Source organism: Onychostruthus taczanowskii, unplaced genomic scaffold (genome assembly GCF_017590055.1).
Source record: "Onychostruthus taczanowskii isolate IOZ18803 unplaced genomic scaffold, ASM1759005v1 scaffold28, whole genome shotgun sequence".
Lineage (NCBI taxonomy): Eukaryota > Metazoa > Chordata > Aves > Passeriformes > Passeridae > Onychostruthus > Onychostruthus taczanowskii.
This window is the reverse complement of record NW_024500128.1, coordinates 4,591,604-4,610,875: the sequence shown is the minus strand read 5'-3', so window position 1 is coordinate 4,610,875 and position 19,272 is coordinate 4,591,604. Positions and strand designations below refer to the sequence as shown.

Below are 19,272 nucleotides of genomic sequence, written 5' to 3'. Positions count from 1 at the left end.
AACAAAAAAAAAAAAAAAAAAAAAAACAAACAAAGAAAAAAATAGTATAGATAGAATATAAAATGTCTTTTATTAAGGATTTACACAATATGAAATTAATTTTACAAATGAACTGGCATGTCAGCCATTTGGGATAAATGGAAGTTTAAGCCCTCAAATCCCTCTCGTTTTCTTTACTTCTTTTCTGCTTTTTGGGGCTGTAGCTCCAATTCTGCCCAAGAGAGCAGAAGATAGTAATTTCAGATGCTAATACAGATGAGGCTGATATCCCTTTGGCTTGTTAAAAGAAGAAATACCAGTTTCTCACAAAAGAATAGACATTAAATGCACATTCTGTCAAGATTTCGCAATCTGTGTGCATGTGTCACATGCAAGAAAAGGACAGTAAGACACTTAATCTAACCAGTCTCCTGTTTAAGTCAACTACTGACCATGTAATATCAAACAAGAATTAAAAATGCTTTTCTTCTCCAAACAAAATTACTTCCCCTTCATTACAAACCTTCTTCAAGAACTGAGAGAAATCTTAAATTAATAAATTCTTTTTTGAAGAATTCTCAACAAATTTTTCCATCTCAATAAATTATTTTTTAAAAAAAATTATCTAAGCCTCAGTTGTACTATTTCATACTAATTACAATAATTACATGTCAGGACGACCAAATGTGTCAACAGTTTCTTCTCCCACACGCACAAAAAGTATGACTGTGACTACTTGATTTTATAAAAGGAGAGAAGAATGCTAAAGAGGATAAGCTTAGAGAGGATAAGCTTAGAGAGAATAAGCTCATACATTTATACATTTAATTAACTGATTATAAAAAAGCCCCCATTCGTTTATCCAGCGTGCTGCCTCTGCCGGGGGAGGTGGGAAAGCAGCGGGGACGGAGGATTTGCGGTGCGGAGGGGCTGCCACCAGAGGGAGGTGCCACTGCATCCCGCGGGATCGCTGTCCCAGGTGCGCAGGGAGCATCGCCGGGACCGCCGCTCCGCTGCTCCCGCTGCTCCCCAGCCCGTCCCGCGCAGGACGGACGCCATCCCCCTGAAATGCGCTCCCTTCCCTTGAGACCTCATCGCACCTCTGCCTGCCTTGCGCAGAAGCCCTCCAGAAACTCATTTTGGTGGCGCGTCACTGCTGAGCTAGCTGGGAACGCACCGGGAGCACGGCACGGGCAGTCCGGCTTTCACAGGGGCAGAGGAGGGATACAGAACTTGTGGGCACTGTCTGTTCATCACAGCTCTTCATTGCACTGACACCGAGGAAAAGGAGGAAGCAGGTATATAGCATGATATAAATGTACTAAAAGAATCCCTTCGGATGCCAAATCCTCTTCCTCAAACAAATTTGTCCTCTTTTGTCTCAGCTAGCTCTCATGTTATGTGACTTCTGTCCTCCCCCATGATGCTGCAATTTATTATTTCTAAAAACTTATCTGGAAAACCTAATAAAAAAGTAATTCAGTATGTTTCATCAGTATGGCTTTATCTTTCCAACAATGGCACAAAAGCCTGTGGGTTTGGACTTTTTTATCCAGTATAAATCAACCATGTACAGGGCCTTGATATCATTTAAACAGAGATACTAGTTCTGACTCCCAGACACCCTGTTACCTCTTCTTTTCTGACACAAGCAGTAACCTTCACAGGGACCATCCGACTCCCAAAGAGCATTACTGGGGACCCCTCAAAATCCTGTGCATCTCTGAGCCTATGATCCAGCAGAAGCCCTAGGGCTATTTGGCACAAACCCACGGCTGGTGGCAAATCCTCATGGAAGTCACTAAATCTTTAAGAGTTTGTAGCAGCAGAGGGTCTGCCTGATGCAAATGAAAGCAGAGCTTCTCTGAGAAGAAAGAGATTAAAGCAGGCAAGATCTTCCTGCCATGACTGGATTGTCAGGCAGCTTTCTCTCTAATTTCTAAATAAAAGAAAAAGAAACTAGTTGCTTTTCAGGCAAAGAGATTCTAGAAAAAATGTGTTGGTTTTTTTTCTTCCCCACAGAAATCCTCTCAGACCCAGAACAAAAGAAGGGGCAATCCAGCAGCAGCAACCCCTCTGTGTCTGGGGCTGGACAGGAGTCAATAAAAAAGGCTCAAGTCCTCTTTTCCTGATCTTCTCACACTGTGACCTTCATTTATGCCCTTTCAGGGAGCTCCTACAAAGCTGAGGGGACCTTGTTGAAATTTTCCTCCAGAAGAGCAGGAGTAAAAGGTGGAAAAGAAGCCCAGCAAAAATGTTCCTCCAAAAATACCTCCTTCCTCATAATCTGTGCAAAAACATGCTGTCTTCTGGTTTTGCACACATGTTCTCTAAACCACAAGTCTTCTCATATAAATCCTATATGACAAAATAATTTTCCATTTAAGTCCTGCATGAGAGTGTTGACTCATTTCATGCTTTAGATTAGTCCAGAAGATTGTTGTTTTAATACTTTTCTCTTCTTGTCCTTGGAAACTTCATGAGAACTTAATTTTTGGATTTCATTTACTCTGCATAAATGGAGTAATGCGTTGGCAAATATGTTGTGTTGCCTCCATTCCCTAAAAGGAGTGTGGGACATGGGTAGGGGAGTCTATATCTGGTTAGAAATCAGAAGAGTTTTTCCAATGCCACTTAGTTAGCCAGGTTCAAAGGACCATGATGCATGCCATTTTTTGGAAGAACAAGAGCCTGTTCTCCTCAAAGCCTGTCCCCAAAATGAGGGAAGATCCACTGAGGAGGGATGATATAGCAGCAACAGACATTGTCTGACCAGCACCGCTGCTAAACACCTTCATGTTGTGTTTGGAGAACACACCTCACCTGAATCCAGGATGACCCCAAGCATGTGATGAGCCTGAGACATGGAGGTGAAGATGAGATGGCAGCGCACTGGCAGATATTGGCTTGTGATTTGCATTACTCTGGGCTCTTAATAACTGCAGTGTTTCCCACAAGGCTGCTGCAGATGGGAGGCTCTAATCTTATGCAGCTGGGTGATATGAGCACATATGGGGGGAAAAAAAAAATCTTTACTGGCTCCTACATGACAAGAGTCAGTGGAAGACTGTGGAACACTGTGGAAGACTGAGGGGCTCTGTCCTATGATTGATCTGGCATTCCAAAATATCTCTCTGAGCCGGTGCACCTACAGGACCTGCCAGTGCACATCCTCCCCCTGTTTTGGTCTAGTTCTTCCTGACAGGGCACCTGAATTAGCAGTTCTCTGGCAGTTCTTCAGCTAAAAGAGGCTAATGGCTAACAGACCTTGATGTGTTCCTTCACAGCAAACTCCTGGCTGTGTCTTGAGGTTATTAAGCAACAACAGGAAAGTAATAAAAAAGCAATATTTATGTCTCTGAGGGCATTTTGCCTCCCACCCTGGTTTGAGATTACACAGATAAAACTTATTTTCATGGGCCAAGATAACAACTGTCTTGAGCATCCCCAACACCACAAGATTAATCTTGTACAACTTCTTCCAGGGGGACTTTGTCTTCTTTACAAGTAACTAATGCCCACCCTGAACAGAGAGCATAGGGCATGTATTCAGCATAATTTGACTGCCTTCAGCCACAGTCCAGACCTACCATTCCCTATGGGAGCCAGAGGGTTATTTTCAAAGTCTGCAAAGAGCTGAGAAATTTCTTTCCCAGATTATTTTAAGGTAATGAGACTCTCTTTCCACATGTTTGCAGTCAACGCTGCAGGTGAGTCCTTCCTTTGAGCATTTCCATGCTGCTCTGTCAGAGTGCACTCCAGATCCCGGTACCAAAATGCAGAACAAAACTGCAGCATTGCAGAGATTACGTGAGAGCAAGGATAACCTCTGCATAGATAGATGCTCAGGTTAGCATGTAGCCCCAGGTGGATTTTCATGGCTTTGTAAGAAATTTGTTTTTGCAAAGTTAAACCCAGACATGGTCAAAAGTCAGGTTGGAGCTGAATCCAGTTTTATGAAGCATGCCTGAGAGACCCTGGAAAACATGATTATGGTTGGTTTGGGTTTTTAAATAGAGTTTTGTTTTCTTTAACAGTTCGACAGAAGCAAGTAAGTGCTTGGAAGGGGTCTCTCACTTTTAAATGACTCTCTCAGATACATTGTTAAAGTTGGCTCTGGCAATTCACAGGTTTTAGGTCCTCATCAAAATGTGCACACACCAATCAGGTATTATTGTTATTATTATTGCCCAAAAACCCTCTCAGGTAAAGATTACTTATAGATGAGATGAATATTGAATAAATGTAATCCATGGATTAATTAGCTAAAGCCCTATGTTAATCAGAAAGCAAGAAAGGGAGAAACACTAGCTCATTAAGCATTTACAAGTATGTTGTATGTGCTTCCAGGATTCAGTTACCCTCTCTCCATAACACAACTGTTTTTTATTTAACACTGGGATGTGTGTGAGACACCCAATGTCCTCCTATGCTAAAACTCAAAACTGCCAAATTATATAGTGTTAGTCATCACCAGTGTGAGGAAAAAAATACTAAATAACACAGTAAAAAACATTTGTGCTACAACTCCATAAATTGCATACACATGATATTTATGTAAGTAATAGCTAGATTCGTGGCTATGCATTACTTATTCACACCTTGTGTGGAATAACTCAAGAGGTAAAAGACTCATCCATTAATCTCCTCCCCTCAATCTATAATCCCAACAAATCCTAAACCCTGCAAGACACTTGATCCTCTTAGGAAAATCAGGCTCCTGAGATGAGGATGGTGGTGTGCTTGGTGCTGAAGCACTGCTAATGAACTCCCCATTGTGTGGCTGTGCAAGTCCTGGTGGGCCCTGCAATGGTCTGTCCCCTCTTTGATGGGCACACACAGACATGGAAAGTCCTCATGTGCCCCCTCTCCAGCAGCCTGTGAGGAGTCTTGCTGTTCTCCCAGGCTTGTCATGCTGAGGTCTCATTGTAAAATTTTTGTGTATATTTTTTCCTTTAATGGAACACCTTCTACCATCAAAGATGGATGTCAAAAGGATGTGAAGTACACTTTTCTTACTTCACACACAGCATTTTCTAGAATATCCCACCATAAGGTTTTTTTCCTCCATGAATAATTCCATGTTGCAATATCTTTTCTCCTTTAAACTTTCTTTTTGTTTTTTTGACCAATGCTATTCGGTGTCCACAAACTACAAGCAGACTATCACACAGGCAAAACCAGCCCAGAGGTACGGCAAGATCTCCACCAGCCTAATTCTGGGGGGAAATTAGAAGTGTAGATCTCTCTACACTTACCAAAAAACAAGGCAAAGAAGGCAAACAATGCTGGCAAGACAACCTAAGCATTTTGCACTTTTTCTCGGTCTCATCTTTCATGACACCACTTTGTTGCACCGAATCCCCCTCCTCTCCTCCCCCATCTCTTCTGCCCAACCTTCCTATTCATCACAGCCTCTAGCACTGCCTAGCCCACCCCAAAAGTGACGGTGGCTCTGCAAGTCTGCCACATGTTCCCCCAAGGACATGTACCACAAAGAATCAAGATTCCATGGTTTCTCATCATGCTTGTGTGGCTGCACATCAGTCTAAGGGGGACCATCGCTTCCAGAGGAGTCAGACAGCGTCAGATGGAGTAGGTTATTTAATTCTCTTGAGATGCTAAGGCAAAGGGAGCAGCCTGTCATATGCAAAGGGTCTGTTGCACCACAGGCTGAGTTGGAAAGGTAATGTAGGGATTTCTCCTTAGGGGTAAGTCCTTGGGCAGACACTTTAGTAACATTCTTCATTAGGAAATAATTGCCAGACATTGTGCAACTCCCTCCTCTCCATGGGAGGGAGTCCAACGGAGTAAGGAGTGTGAAAAGTAAGGGTCCCTACCTACACAAGAGTGAAATGCTGCCACCCAGCCTGTAACAGCACAGTTTTGTCATGGCCAGTGCTACTACCTTTGGCAGTGTGGGTACAGGGCAGCAAAGCAATAGCCAAGCAGAGCTTATTGCAAATATGATCATCCATACTGATGTGTTGCTCTGTGGGAACAATGTGAAACAGCCCCCATTCCTACTCTGTCCCATAAGCTGGCACCCCTCAGCTGTCACCCTCTCCATGAGGGGAGTGCAGGGCACTCTTTTCCCCCCATGAGGCAAGGGGTACCCAAGGCCCCCGTGGCTGCTGTGGATACACCACACTGTGATGCCCCCACTGCTGTGAGCAGACTGTGAAATCAAAGAGCAGGTGTTTCATCTCAAGGCAAGAGACAGAGGTATTACCTGGCCACACATTTGGGTAGTAAAATGAACTTGCAGTCCCCATCACTTTTCAAAATCACATACTTGGTACCTATGGGTATGCCTAGTGGCACAAGCAGCTTTGGAGCCTGCAGCTGTCCCAGCTCCAGTGCAGATCATGTGTGAATCACTGACTCTGTAGTGGAGTAGAAAACAGGATGCTCAACTCTGCCAATGAGATGCCCAGATGAACAGACCTTGAGCATGCAAAAAGCATCTGAGCATGCCTTGATGGGAAAGAAAGGGTAAGGTTCATTAAAGGACAAGGGACAATGGTTTTAAACTAAAAGAGGGTCAATTTAGATTCGGTACAAAGAAGTTTTTTGACAATGAGGGTGGTAAAACAGGGGCACATGTTGCCAAGAGAGGTGGTGGATGTTTTATCCCTGGAAAAATTCAAGGTCAGTTTGGACAGGTCTATGAGCAATCTGGTCTATGTGAAGATGTCCCTGCTCATTGCAGTGGAGTTGGAACAGATGGCCTTTAAAGGTCAGTTCTTGCCCAAACCATTCTGTGATTCCATGAGGCAGAAGCAGTGCTATCAGTGAGTACAGTACCAGGGGGTGGAGGCTGGGGTGTGATGAGCATCCACAGCCCTTTTGCCTCCTGCCACACAATTCTTCAGAAACTCAGTCTTCATTTAACTAGAGGGCCCCTAGATCCTCTGTTTGGGATGGAGATGCTTGGGACTGAGGCAACTGAAATATCTTGCAGAAGATCTGTTCCAGTACCTCCAGCAGCTGGGAATTTCTCCTTTTTTTTCCTGGAGCAGTATTAATTCAATGACCTAGCAATCACATTGGAAACCATATCAACATATAGAGTTACAGGTGTAACTCATTCACTGGGAAGACCTTCACAAGGCACTCTCACTGCCTTCAGACCCAGTCAAGCCCACTGGTGTGGGGAACGCACAGTGAAAATGCCCTGTGCAATGAACTTGTAGGGTTAGAGCCGTTAATAATGTATGGGCATATACCATACATTATGTATTAAGCTCAGGAGAGCTGAGCTAAAGTCAAACATAGATCAAAATCCATAGATGGGGTTGGACTTAAAGTACTTGAAAGGTGCCCCTAGACCCAAATTCAATGAGAAAAAAAGCAGTGGAGAGAGGTTCAGGCTGGCATCCCCTCAGTCACTACACCTGATCCAAAGCAGGAGTCATCAGCACATGCCAATGTGCTGATCAGCCTCAAGCTGATCTCTGCAACACTCCTCTCTTTTGGGAAGGAAGGAAGGAAGGAATTACCATTCTCCCTGATAATCCTTGGAAAAAAAATCATTATGCCAGGTCCCTGAGGGACACCTGTGCAAGCCTGGGGTCTGCAGTATGTTTCATAGATGATGTGAGGGTAAGCTCTCCTTTCGGGAGACCAAGAGAAACCCCCCACCAGGAATGCACCCTTGGGTGCTCTCTGTGGAAGCCACAGCTGAGGCAGACAGTGCAGGTTTTACTCTGAACACCACTCAGACAAAACTATTCTTGGCCCACTGAAAAACTGCAAGCTGCAGAATGCAATACAATACTTTGTGGTTCTAAAGGACCTTCCAAATGAGGGTCTCACATTAATTAATTAAGCCTCAGAGCACCTAGAAGGAAAATCTATCCTATTTTACCAGCAAGTGCAATGAGTATGCAAAGGTCACACAGAATAGAGGAGCAAAGGAAAGAGAGATCCTGGTATCCTGACTCCTGACTCTTTGCTGCATCTATTAGCTCATGAGTCCCCTCCAAGGGACACACATGGAGGACAAAAGGTGACCCATAGCTGAGTCCCAGGGGACACTAGCTGAGAGATTTAATAAGATGCAGAAGAATGACTAACGGGGTTACACAGATTGTCGCAGGTCAGTAAAGAATATGGCATTAAGAAAATTGATCCTTTGAAAGCCTCCAGCCACATGCTTATGTCAGAACCAGACGTGACTTGTGTCTGTGTTTCATACGACACCACCAAGCACCCACCAAAGGGCTTTCCTTCATGTATAAATAATGAAATGCAATGTAATGCCAACAGGTGCTTTTTCACAAGGAGAAGGGAGAAGAAGGGAAAGTGTTTGGGTAGGCTGAGGCAGAGCCCAGGTTCTCCCTGCCTCTCCCACCCCTCCCTGTCCTCATGGCTCATGAGCAAGAGGTCACTGACGGCTGGACATGCCCATCTGTCTGCAATGCCAAGGAGACAAGCACATGGGCACTGGAAGAGGGAGTAACCTGTGTATGACTGGGGTGTGTGTGCAGCGTGGCAGCTACCGTGTCTGGGCAATAGACGGGAGGCTGCCATGGGGAAGAAAAAGAAAAGTGCTCTGCAGGTCATCCTGGAAGATGGTTGGTATCACTGTGAGATCATTTCCATTTGCATGCTGCCAAATACTTGACTAAACCTCTTGGAGCTTCCTGGGCACACCATTTTTCATGTCTCAAAGACCATACAATTTCAGTTTGTCTGGGCAGGGGACTTTTGTCAGTCTGCCAGACTAAAGTAAATATTAAGAGCATTGCCGTAGGGAAGGAATATAATGTATAATCAATAAGGAATATTCTGCCAAGCTCAGCTGGAGCTTAAGGGTCAGCTGTGTCAAGCATCACACGTGAAAATTCCAGCAACAAATGCAATTACTCTTTGTTCTTTGTTTTGCAGCTGGAATAGAGTTTGATGGAGAAGTGGAAACTGACACAGAGAGTGAAGGTAATGTAGAGATTAACAAATGTGGTCCTGTTTGAAATAGAAGAGGTGATGCGTTCTCTTTTTCTCTCTGACTTATGACTTGCTCTACAACATAAACTCTTTCGTGAGCTACTTCCAAGCAAGCAGATTTTTCCCTTGAGGTTTGGCTTATAAGAGTGATGTATAAAGGCCATTCTTAAGCAGTCTGTCCTCTTTTATCCATGTTCCCAGAGTCAGAGGCTGTCAGAGCCCACATCCCTTGGGAGTCAGCCCCTGGTAAACCAGGCACTGCAGTAAAGCACCACCCTGTGCAGGGCTGGGGTTGCTATGCCCTGTGCTGGGGTCCTGCTTGCCCTCCCTGTAAGGCTCACTCAGACCATAATACACTGATCTTCATCAGTCATGGCCGCAAGAAGATAACGATGAAAATGGATTGAAGGGAGACTTGTGACTGTGAGGGAAATCAGGAAAAGCCTATGGCAGGACTAAAAACACCTTTAAATCTGCATGTATAGTATATCTCAAGTGAGAGAGCTAAGAGGTAAGACAATAACAGCACTGGATAGGTGATACAAATGTAGCTGTCACTGCAAAAACAGTTCACAACTGTGTCTGTATTGCTCACAGAATATGAGAAAGCAAACAGAAAACTACTGGAACTTATATATTTTTTAAAATCATATCCACCTTTTCTATATAGGCAAAAGAGGCAGTAAGACAAAGGTAACAAATTAATGCTTCATATTTAACCTAATACTTGAGAGGTTGCAAATAAAAAAAAAAAACCTAAATTGTTGGCTGTCGAAAATGAACATTTTCGCAAAGACAGCAGGTGGTCCTTTGATCTAGATGATTGACCAAAATTCAGTTTAGATGGACCATTACATAGTAACTGAAACCTGCATAATGCCTCCTGAGAAATTAATTGGAAGCTCCTTCTCATTCCCACTGTCAAATGTGACAACCACTGCCTACAAATTTTTTACCGCTAAAAACCAGAAACTATTTGCTTGCCATTAATTTCTAGCTTTTCACCAAACCAAAAATGCAAATATTCAAATTCTTTTTTTTGCTTCTATTTTTCTCTCCTTTTAGGCTCCTCATTTTAGCCATTCCATCACAATTTCCTTCTTCTATTACAATATCTCCAACTTGTGACTTTCATCAGATAGAAATTTTGGAAAATAAGAAGCCAGAATACTCTGGAAAACTTACTATTAATTTTAATAGGCTTGGTAGTGAAAGAGATGGAGAGACTTGGGGGCTTTTAAAAATTTTTTCCCCCTTTCCATAAAATTCTGCAATTATATCAGGCTCCACTTCAATCCTTTAAGCTGGAAGCATTTCTGACTTAAGGACAGAGGAGGTTTTTAGCTTGCAATGCCAGTAAGAATGAAATGTGCCTCAGAGACTGTCTGGTCTTTTTCTTCTCTGAAAAGAGACCATTCAATATAAAAGAAAACTGAGAGAAAGAAAACCGGATACTGCCTGTGCTGTGCCTTTTCCCTCTATAAATAGAAGAACTCCATTCCCAGCCTTGAAAAGTAAACATCTTTCAAGGACATCACATCAACAAGCAAACTACACATTGTGTAACAGACTGCAATTTCTGTTTCCTTTGTTCTGGTGTGTTTACAGGTCAGGGAGTTATCTGTCTGTGCTGTCTGATGGATGGGCTTTTGCATTTGTAACTAATTTCCAATTTTCTTATGGTAACATGTAAGTCACTGATGTGCTAAATCGTGCTGCCTTAAATGGGAGCTGCACAAGCAAAGAGTTCCACCTGGTTCTTGGGCAGGGCATAACACAAAGCCCATCGCGATCAACAGGCACATACTCTTTGAATTTGCCAGCGTTTGCATCAGGTGTCCTCCCTGCCCATGCTCTTCTGATGAATCTTTATTCTGCCAGCATGGATTTCCTAATGTAATTGTTTGTTATCACTTGCAGAAGATAAAGTAAAGGACAAGAAAACTAACAAACAGCCCCCCAGGGAAAGTGGCAGAGCAAGCAGACTTCAAAGCAAAAAGCAAGAGAAAGACAAAGAAGAAAAAGAAGACAAAGAAGAAAAAGAAGACAAAGAAGAAGATGAGAGCAAAGAGGAAGACAATGGCAGCCAACAAAACAGAGCTTCTAGGAGAAAAAATTACCAAAGGAAAAAGAGAGATGGAAAAAAGGCAAGAGAGGAAGGAAGCCAGAAGAAAGACAGAGGCAAAGTGGCTCCTAACAAAGATCAAAAGGAATCAGAAAACAAAGAAAAGAAAACAACCAAGAGAGGGAAGGAGGGGGAGAATAAACAGAAGAAAGGCAGGAAAAACAGGTAATTAAACAATCCCTGACTACGGTGCCTTGTTCAGACTGGCAGCGATATTGACATGCCAGTGGCATATGGATCAGAATGGCAAAACCAATAGACTGCAAATAAGTTCCCGCTCTCCTTAAAGAGACACAGTGGAAAACACCACAAAACCAAACTGTTTCCAAGTTAGTATCATTTCTCAACTAGGGTCAGGTCTGTGCACGTAATGGAGACTTAGTACCTACAGCCAGGGGTGGAAAAGCACACCTAAAGAAGGTACCTTGAGAAATTTGGGCATGGAGACCTTGTTTTGGTTGGTCTATGGAAATATTCCAGTTAAGAGGTATCCCTTGTGTTTTCAAGTCTCTTCCTCTTCCAAATCTTGCTTTCCCAAACTTCGACTTCTCTGCACATCTCCCATTTTGTTATGAAGGCACGAAAACCATTTTTCCAGAGCCAGCTGTAGCCCTGGTAGCTGTAGGCAATGTTCTATAGCTGACATGTGGCCCAAAGCACGACACTGAGTGAATTGTAGTGGGGCACAAATGGCTCCTCATTATCCTGGCTGGAAACAGCCCTGCTCTGAGTGTGACGGGCACTGGGATCACACTGAGCCAGGGGGATGTTGAGGCACTGTGCCCACACCGGAGGGAATCCCCAGGGCCAGCAGCAGTCTGCCTGCCCCACGCAAGGCCTTCCCTCTACCCCTGTGAGTTTTTCTGTGTCCTTTATTTTGTGTGTCTTCCAGTACTTCTTCTGCTTCCTCCAACTCATCTGATGAGGAGTCACTGTCAGAGGAAGAGCTCGCGATGCTGAAGGAGCAGGTGGAGCAAAAGAAAAAACTGATTTCCACCATGAGGAACAAGCCCTGGAGGATGGTGAAGAAGCTCTCGGTGCTCAGGTACCCATCAACATGGGAAACCCCATTCCTGAGGTCTCTGCTGACTGTTATGAGATGTACATTTTCTTTCCTTGAAATTACATATTTGTTGCTGCTGTGATACCATAGTATCAGAAAAAGTGGGTGGCAGAACCTGGCCAGCCTGTCTGGGTAAAAATGATCAGAGTTAAAATGTGCAATCAGATTTTCAGCCTCCGTAACCAAAGAACAGACAAAGTGCAAATCTGTTCAACTGATAGCCATGGCCAGGACATTCTACCCTTGTATTTAAAACCAAATGACTTGCTACAGTCAGGCTACTTGTTAAAGCAAACTCCGTACCCTGGCTTGCTTATTCATGCCTTTTGTCAGACAGAAATCAGAGCAGCTCAGTGCCCTGTTAGTGCACAGTCCTGAGACGGGGCTTCTTGGAAAAAATGCTGCATTATTTTCAGAGGTTTATGGAGAAAAGATAAATCTGCCACACAGCTCCTGATGAAAGTGGGAACAACTCAGCAGCAGAGACCCCTCAGTGCTGAGCAAAGAGGGACAGTGGGGCAGAGCAGACCAGGGAAATCAAAACCCAGGGGCTGACAGGGAGTGGCTCATAACAAACCATTCCCCTGTCAGGGCAATGATTCAGCTCCCAGCTCTACTGCTTAAGGAACCTCTGAAACCTCTTTCTACCAGGAGAGATTTCAAAATAGCATTGCAAAGCATGCATACATTTTCTTTTTAACTAAAAACCAAGCTATGTTAAACCATGGCACAGTCCCACAGGGAGTGGTGATGCCCCTGCTCCGTGTTTGCTGAGAGGTTGCTCAGAACTGCAGTGACTGTGCTATGAAAGCTGACATCCACCATGCATCTTTGCTTCTCTCTTTTATGCCCTGAAGGCCAAGACCTGTTCCATCTTCCAATAAAATCAGAAATTGTGAACTCTGCCAATTACTTCTGAAAATCTGGGTAAAGTCTATAACAGGGAATCTGTGTTAAAGTAACTTTTCCACCTCACAGCTGTGTTATGAGCCTGAGCTCATAACAAATAAATCCTTATTGAACAGAAAAGAAAAAAAAAAAAAAAAGAGCAAAGCAGAGTTATTTCTGATGCATATTTTCCCTGTGGTGTAGGATGCTGACTAAAATTCTACTTAGGATCATATTAGACAATGTACTTCCATACTTTCATCGTATTTCTGAGCTGTAGCAATCATCACTACCTACTAACGAACCTAAACAAAACTGTTGCACTGCTTGTGCAGGGGTCTCCAGAAAGGCTCTCAGCATGCTGTACATTCACTAGATATTTTGGCTGCATGAACTCAACCCTGAGAGAAGAAATTATTAGCCCCATTGCACAGATGAGGAGTGTAAAACACAAAGAGAGGGAAACAATATGTTCAAGACTTAGAAATCTCACTTTAGGTTTGCAAATGAAGTCACAGGTGATTTTTCCAAGGTTACAGGCAGACTTAGACAACTATTTATACCAAGTGGAAGTCCATCTTTCCCACAGGCTTAGGATGGCATAAAACCTCCTGAAATTTAATCTCTTTTTATTGGCAATGCCAATATACAATATAATTTTATTCACAAGCTCAGCATATTCAGCATAACAGCATCTACCTAGACTATTTTCTCTGTGTTTCCCTTAGATATCCTAGTGTAAAACTTGTTTCATTCTGCAGCTTGATTTTACTGCTGACTAGCATATACTCATTCTTCTGGCACTGAGATTATCCCCTTGGGCTGTTTGCACATCTCTGATATTTATCCTGGGAGGTGTTCATAAAAGGAAACTCCCCTTGGAGTTTGTTTCACTAGGCAATGTTATTTTCTCCTTGACCAACGCATCAGGAGAGAAAAATTATAACAGGCATACAGGCTGAGAGAGCTCTGCAGTGAGAGAAATGGGCAAGCTTTTAGTTTACACCTGGGGAGAAGTGTGGAGCAAGATTTGGGGCACTAACAATACTTAAAGCAAATATAAAACATTTCCATATGAATGTGAGTGCTTTGGGGACCTGACAATCCTGTGTGGGTGTCTGAGCTCTGCATGGCACAGCAAGAGAGCAGGTGGGGAGAGACACCAAGTCCCCACCTCGCTTTGAGCACGGTTGCTGATCCCACTGGTGCAGGCAGGGGTGAAAAGCTAAAGACCCCTCTGCTGTTTTAATAACCTGCTTGTTTATATTCCAATTAGGGAGGCACAAGATTTTGTAGAGAAGTTTGAAGGAGCACTGGGAAAAGGAAAGGGCAAAAAGTTGTATGCATATAAGATGATGATGGCGAAGGTAAGTGCTACAGTGATGTCAGCAAAAGGCTTGGATACTCAGTTATGTATTCAGCATATTTTTAGGTTTATTGACCTCTATTTGGTGAAAGAGGCACAAGGAAGTCAGAATAAAACTTACTGCCCACCTTCAAAAAAATACTAGCTGGCATCAAATTTACTACTATTGGAGAAAGAACAGGGGAAAATTCACCCCAACCTGAACTTCATTATGACCTTTCTAGAAGCAAGGGAGGGTTTACAGGAGCAGGGAAAACCATGGCTTTCTGGCTGCAATCTCCAAAACCTTGATATGTGAGAAAAGAGATCCCTAAAGGGGAAAGAGGCCCTGCCTCTTGCCTATGCCTAGTCCCATAAAATTTCATCTTCTCCAGAGATGAGGAGATAACAGGGAGAAGGATGGCTGTGCTTTGAGACTGAAGTTGGTAGCCAAGTTGCATGTTGTCATGGAGATTATATTGAGAAGTGCAAAACAGAGCCAGACCTGAGATTATGAAATCAATGGGAGTTTAGCTGCTGGCCTTGTGAGGAAAGATTCGAGCTCAGTGTTTTATCAATGTTGTTTTAAACAGTTTGTTCGGAACCAATTCTTTCAATCCAGAGGCAGGTCTGAATTTCCAACCTCTATATAATCTGATCAATCCATAGCACAACTGCAGCTTTCCAGAAGCCTGGAAAAGTTAAAACTCTCAAAAACCAAGTCATAAATGTGAACACTTGGGAGTGTGGGCGATTTTTGGTTGAAGGGAGTTTCTGAAATAGTCCAAAAGATAAGATCCAGACAAGAGTTCCTGCTTTGGACTTTACACCCACACCTAACCATGCTACCAAACTCTGATATTAGAAAGTCCTGCTTCAGAGCAGACCCCCTCTTCACACCTCTCTGCTCACTGCAATGTTGTCTTGTTTCAGAAATGGGTGAAATTTAAGAGAGACTTTGAAAATTTTAAAACTCAGTGCATACCCTGGGAGATGAAGATAAAGGAAGTGGAGAGTAAGTTGAAGTTGCTGTGTGGTGGCAGTGGGGACATTTTCTAAGATTGCCTTGTGTTCATACAAACAATGTTCCAACTTCCTGGTCCTCAGTCTCCACTCACCCTGGGCATCAGTGCCAAACAAGGAGCACACAGCCCTGGCAGCTCCAGGTCTTGCTCTCTCCAGCAGCTGTGGGGACACTTGGGAGGCTCATGGGAAATCTCTCAAGGGGAGACCTGAGGGTAAAGTGTTGCTGAGGGCAGTTTAACCCTCCTAAACTCCTAACCATGAAATGTCTTCTGCTTTAAGGTCACTTTGGCTCCTCTGTTGCTTCCTACTTCATATTTCTGCGGTGGATGTATGGAGTAAATCTTGTCCTTTTTGGGTTAATATTTGGACTGGTTATCATTCCAGAGGTAAGTGCTTCATTCTTCTTTCAGTAATATCTTGCCCTTTGCTTGACACAAACATGGCATTGACAGGACAAATGCCTTATAACAGGCATCACTTTAGATAAATGACATGCCTGAGGAGGATTATTTACAAAGAGTTACTGACAAAGAAGCAGAAGTCGACTTGATATCAGGAGACATAAAATGCTATCACAGATCCTGCCCATCCAGCAGCTGAAATAGCAGTTCAACAATCTAATTCAAGGCTAGTTTTACATTCTGACTAAAGTGAAGAACACGACATTGCAATCCTAGGCATAAGATCTGGTCTGCACGAGCCACACGAAATGGATTGTGCTCTGAAAGTAATTAAGTACCCTCAGTTTTGGGCCCTCTGGGGAGCATGGCCATGGCACAGCCCCTTGGGGAACAGACAACTTCCCAGCACTTTGCCAACTAACACTTACTTGGGAAATAACCCTTTTTTGTACTTCCAATTCATATGATCCACAAGCAATTGTTTTATTTTTAGTTTTTCTATTTCTCACTCTTCTTGGAGAATGAAAAGGATCTCATAGCCAACTTTATATGATCGTTTATTGAAGAATTTTTTAATGTAGCCATTACAGCTCTGGCTAAATTACTCAGTGCAGTATTTAAAGGCTGTGCAATCCACAGACAGTGGCATCTGTTCTGTTCAGTGCAGAATTTTATGGAGCAAAAATGCACTGCAGAATGTCTCCGGAGGACCGTGCTTTTGTTCTCCATAATGTGCTTGCTCACACTATGGAAAGGGAAAGCTCAGTTTCCCCCCAGGACGAGGAGACATAACCATTAGCACTGAACAATACAAATGTGTTTGGTTAGGAACTATGCATACAGCAGGAGCTCTCCTCTCTGAAGTGTGCACACTGTTACTCACTGCCTACTGAGCTGTTACGATACGGGAGAGTAGCTGGGCAATAAACATTTAATCATAAATTATTTTGAGTGTAATTAGATAGCCCTAAAAAATAAGTGATAGATGATATGTCTTTCTAGGCTGTGAATGCTAATGAGATATTTTGGTATTGGCAGCAGTCAGCTTGTAAATATAATAATTCTCCATAGCCCCTGGCAATCTCTGTCTGGACTTCTACTGCTCCTCCAGCTGCAAGACCTGCTTTGCATGGTGCCATCAGGACAGGCTGTGCCATAAAAACTATTCTTTGCATCTTTTTGTCATACATTTTTTTTTCCAAACCTAATTGCCCTTTACCTCACCTTGAGAACATCTTTCAATTCAGGACTGAAAAATACAAATTATATTGCAAGCTTGACCCAGTGCTCTTGACTTCTCTCAGAGGAGTAGCTCTGCATAAATAGATGAAGTTAATCCTTTTACTGCATTAGACCCATGAAGTTCAAGCAAAGAACTCCTTGCTAAACTAAGGACATTTCAACTGCAGATGTTCATTGAGGACACAGTTTCTCCAAAAAATATTTCCTGTGCAATGGATATGTCCAGGTAAAGGGAAGTCCTCCGGTTATTTGCGCGGAATTAATACTAAGTATAAACAATAAATGTAATACTGTACATTAATAAATATACTTAGTACAAAATATTAATAGAAATAATTAATACTAAATAATTATAAACTAAATTAATGCTAAGCAGTTTTTAAAAACTGCTGCTCTAGCATTAAGAAATAAAATAAAAAGTAATACCAAAATCAACAGAAAAGGAAAACCAACCAAAAGCTAACCAAGAGAGACTCATTTAAAAAAAAAAAACCTGTTAAAAACTCTTTGATGTTTTATAGTATACATGCATCATTGTTATTAATGTTCTCCAGGTTCTGATGGGAATGCCATATGGGAGTTTGCCAAGGAAAACTGTACCCCGGGCTGAGCAAGCAACAGCTATGGATTTTTCAGTTCTTTGGGATTTTGAGGTAAGTACACAAGTGTTAATCATAAAAGATAATTTGAATAACTCCTAAAATCCCTCAGAAGTTAGTGGTGCTACAAGGATGAATTTGTTCCAAGATAAACCAGAGGAGGACCTAATTCTTCCAGAAGAAGCCTGGAAAGCCTTCAGTTGCAACAAAATCATTGTGGATGCTGAGATTTCTGGCCAAAACAGCACGTCCACGTGCAGACACCTGCATATGGATTTGAACCACTTCCATATACAAATGTGCTGCCTGGCGTACATCATGTGTGTGCAGACTCAAAAGCCATTTTTCTTCCAACTGGGAAGGCAGCAAGCACGCAGGTGAGAGGCTGGAGCTGCTCCAAACCAGGCAGGCAGACAGAGACTTCAGGCTGCAGACCCCCTTCACAAGCAGGGAGCACCTTGCCAGACCACTGAAAGGATTGGGAAGGGGATGGCTCCCCATGTGCCTGCCCTCCCTCTTCCCCTGAAATATTTACGTGAGCTTGAAGCGCAAACCAAAGTTTAGGGCTTGCACCCAAAGGAAAATCCCAAGTTTCCAGCCATCTCTGGGTGCTTGCCTACAATACCAATTCATCTCCCATCCCAGTTACTTTGAAGATTTAAGCCAAAGGGATTAAGTGGTTTTAGGTGACAGCCCAAAAAAAGGTATGCACAGGGGATGAAGACTTTCAGATGTAACCAGTGCCTTGGGATCTGACTTTCAAAGTAGTTACTTCTGTAAATAATTTTTTTAATTTTATCAGCACTAGCCCACATGCTACAAGCACGGGACCACATGCTACAGTCCTTCTGTAATAAACCCCTTTTTAATTTCCTTAGCTAAAAAAAAAAAAAAAAAAAAAAAAAAAAAAGAAAAAAAGAAACCAAACCAACCAAATAAAAAACAACCAAACAAAAAGAAAAGCTACTTTCTTGTAAACCAGATTATTTAAACTAATCTATTAATAAGGCTTCAAATACTAGTGTCAAGGAACCTGCCAAGGCCAGGCCTTAATTTATGCCTCATACTCTGCTGATGATCCTTTCAACTCTTCCTCTCTCTGCACTTTCCCTCACTGCCAGAATCCAGAATTCAGAGGTGAATTATGGACATTTTTAATAGCAATGTAAGGAATGAAAAACTCATTTGAGCAGTGCTCTGTAAAAATACAAGAAGCAGCATTTAGACTCATTAAGCCAGAAGAATAAAAAGTAAAATAAAACCCCAAAACAAACAAACAAAAACATCTGAAGGAGTGTTGATTAAATGCAGCTGCTGATTTTCTCTGGGAGACTGTAAGTAATAGACCTATCAGTAAGGAAACTTGTTTCTGGATGAAGCTCTATCCTTCCAGGAAATGCTTACTCCCGTGACCTGCCAGTCTCCTGCCTCTGGCTTGGTACACACATCTACATTCCCCTGCTGCCACTGAGGTGTTGGTCCTCTGAGCCCCTCTGCTGTCCAGGTCCCCATCCAGCACCCATTCCCTTCCTGTCTGACACCAGGGAGTGAACATTCAGGCTCAAGAAGCATCTCCAGCTACGGGGCAACACAGTACACCAATCCCCTCTGCAGCCAGGAGATGTCAAATGAAGCCCTGTGCAGAGGTTTGCCCT

General features: G+C 42.9%; 1 protein-coding gene across 1 annotated transcript in view; it reads left to right on the top strand.

Annotated features, from left to right (window-relative positions):
* The first annotated feature begins 6,582 nt into the window (after positions 1-6,582).
* The window catches only part of TMC2 (transmembrane channel like 2), a 32,640-nt gene continuing 19,950 nt past the window's right edge, over positions 6,583-19,272 (top strand). The window contains exons 1-8 of the mRNA XM_041407722.1: positions 6,583-6,718; positions 8,872-8,919; positions 10,849-11,218; positions 11,946-12,098; positions 14,281-14,371; positions 15,283-15,364; positions 15,655-15,761; positions 17,573-17,671. Of these exons, the coding sequence (XP_041263656.1) occupies positions 6,583-6,718; positions 8,872-8,919; positions 10,849-11,218; positions 11,946-12,098; positions 14,281-14,371; positions 15,283-15,364; positions 15,655-15,761; positions 17,573-17,671 (1,086 nt within the window). The remainder of the gene's footprint in view (positions 6,719-8,871; positions 8,920-10,848; positions 11,219-11,945; positions 12,099-14,280; positions 14,372-15,282; positions 15,365-15,654; positions 15,762-17,572; positions 17,672-19,272) is intronic.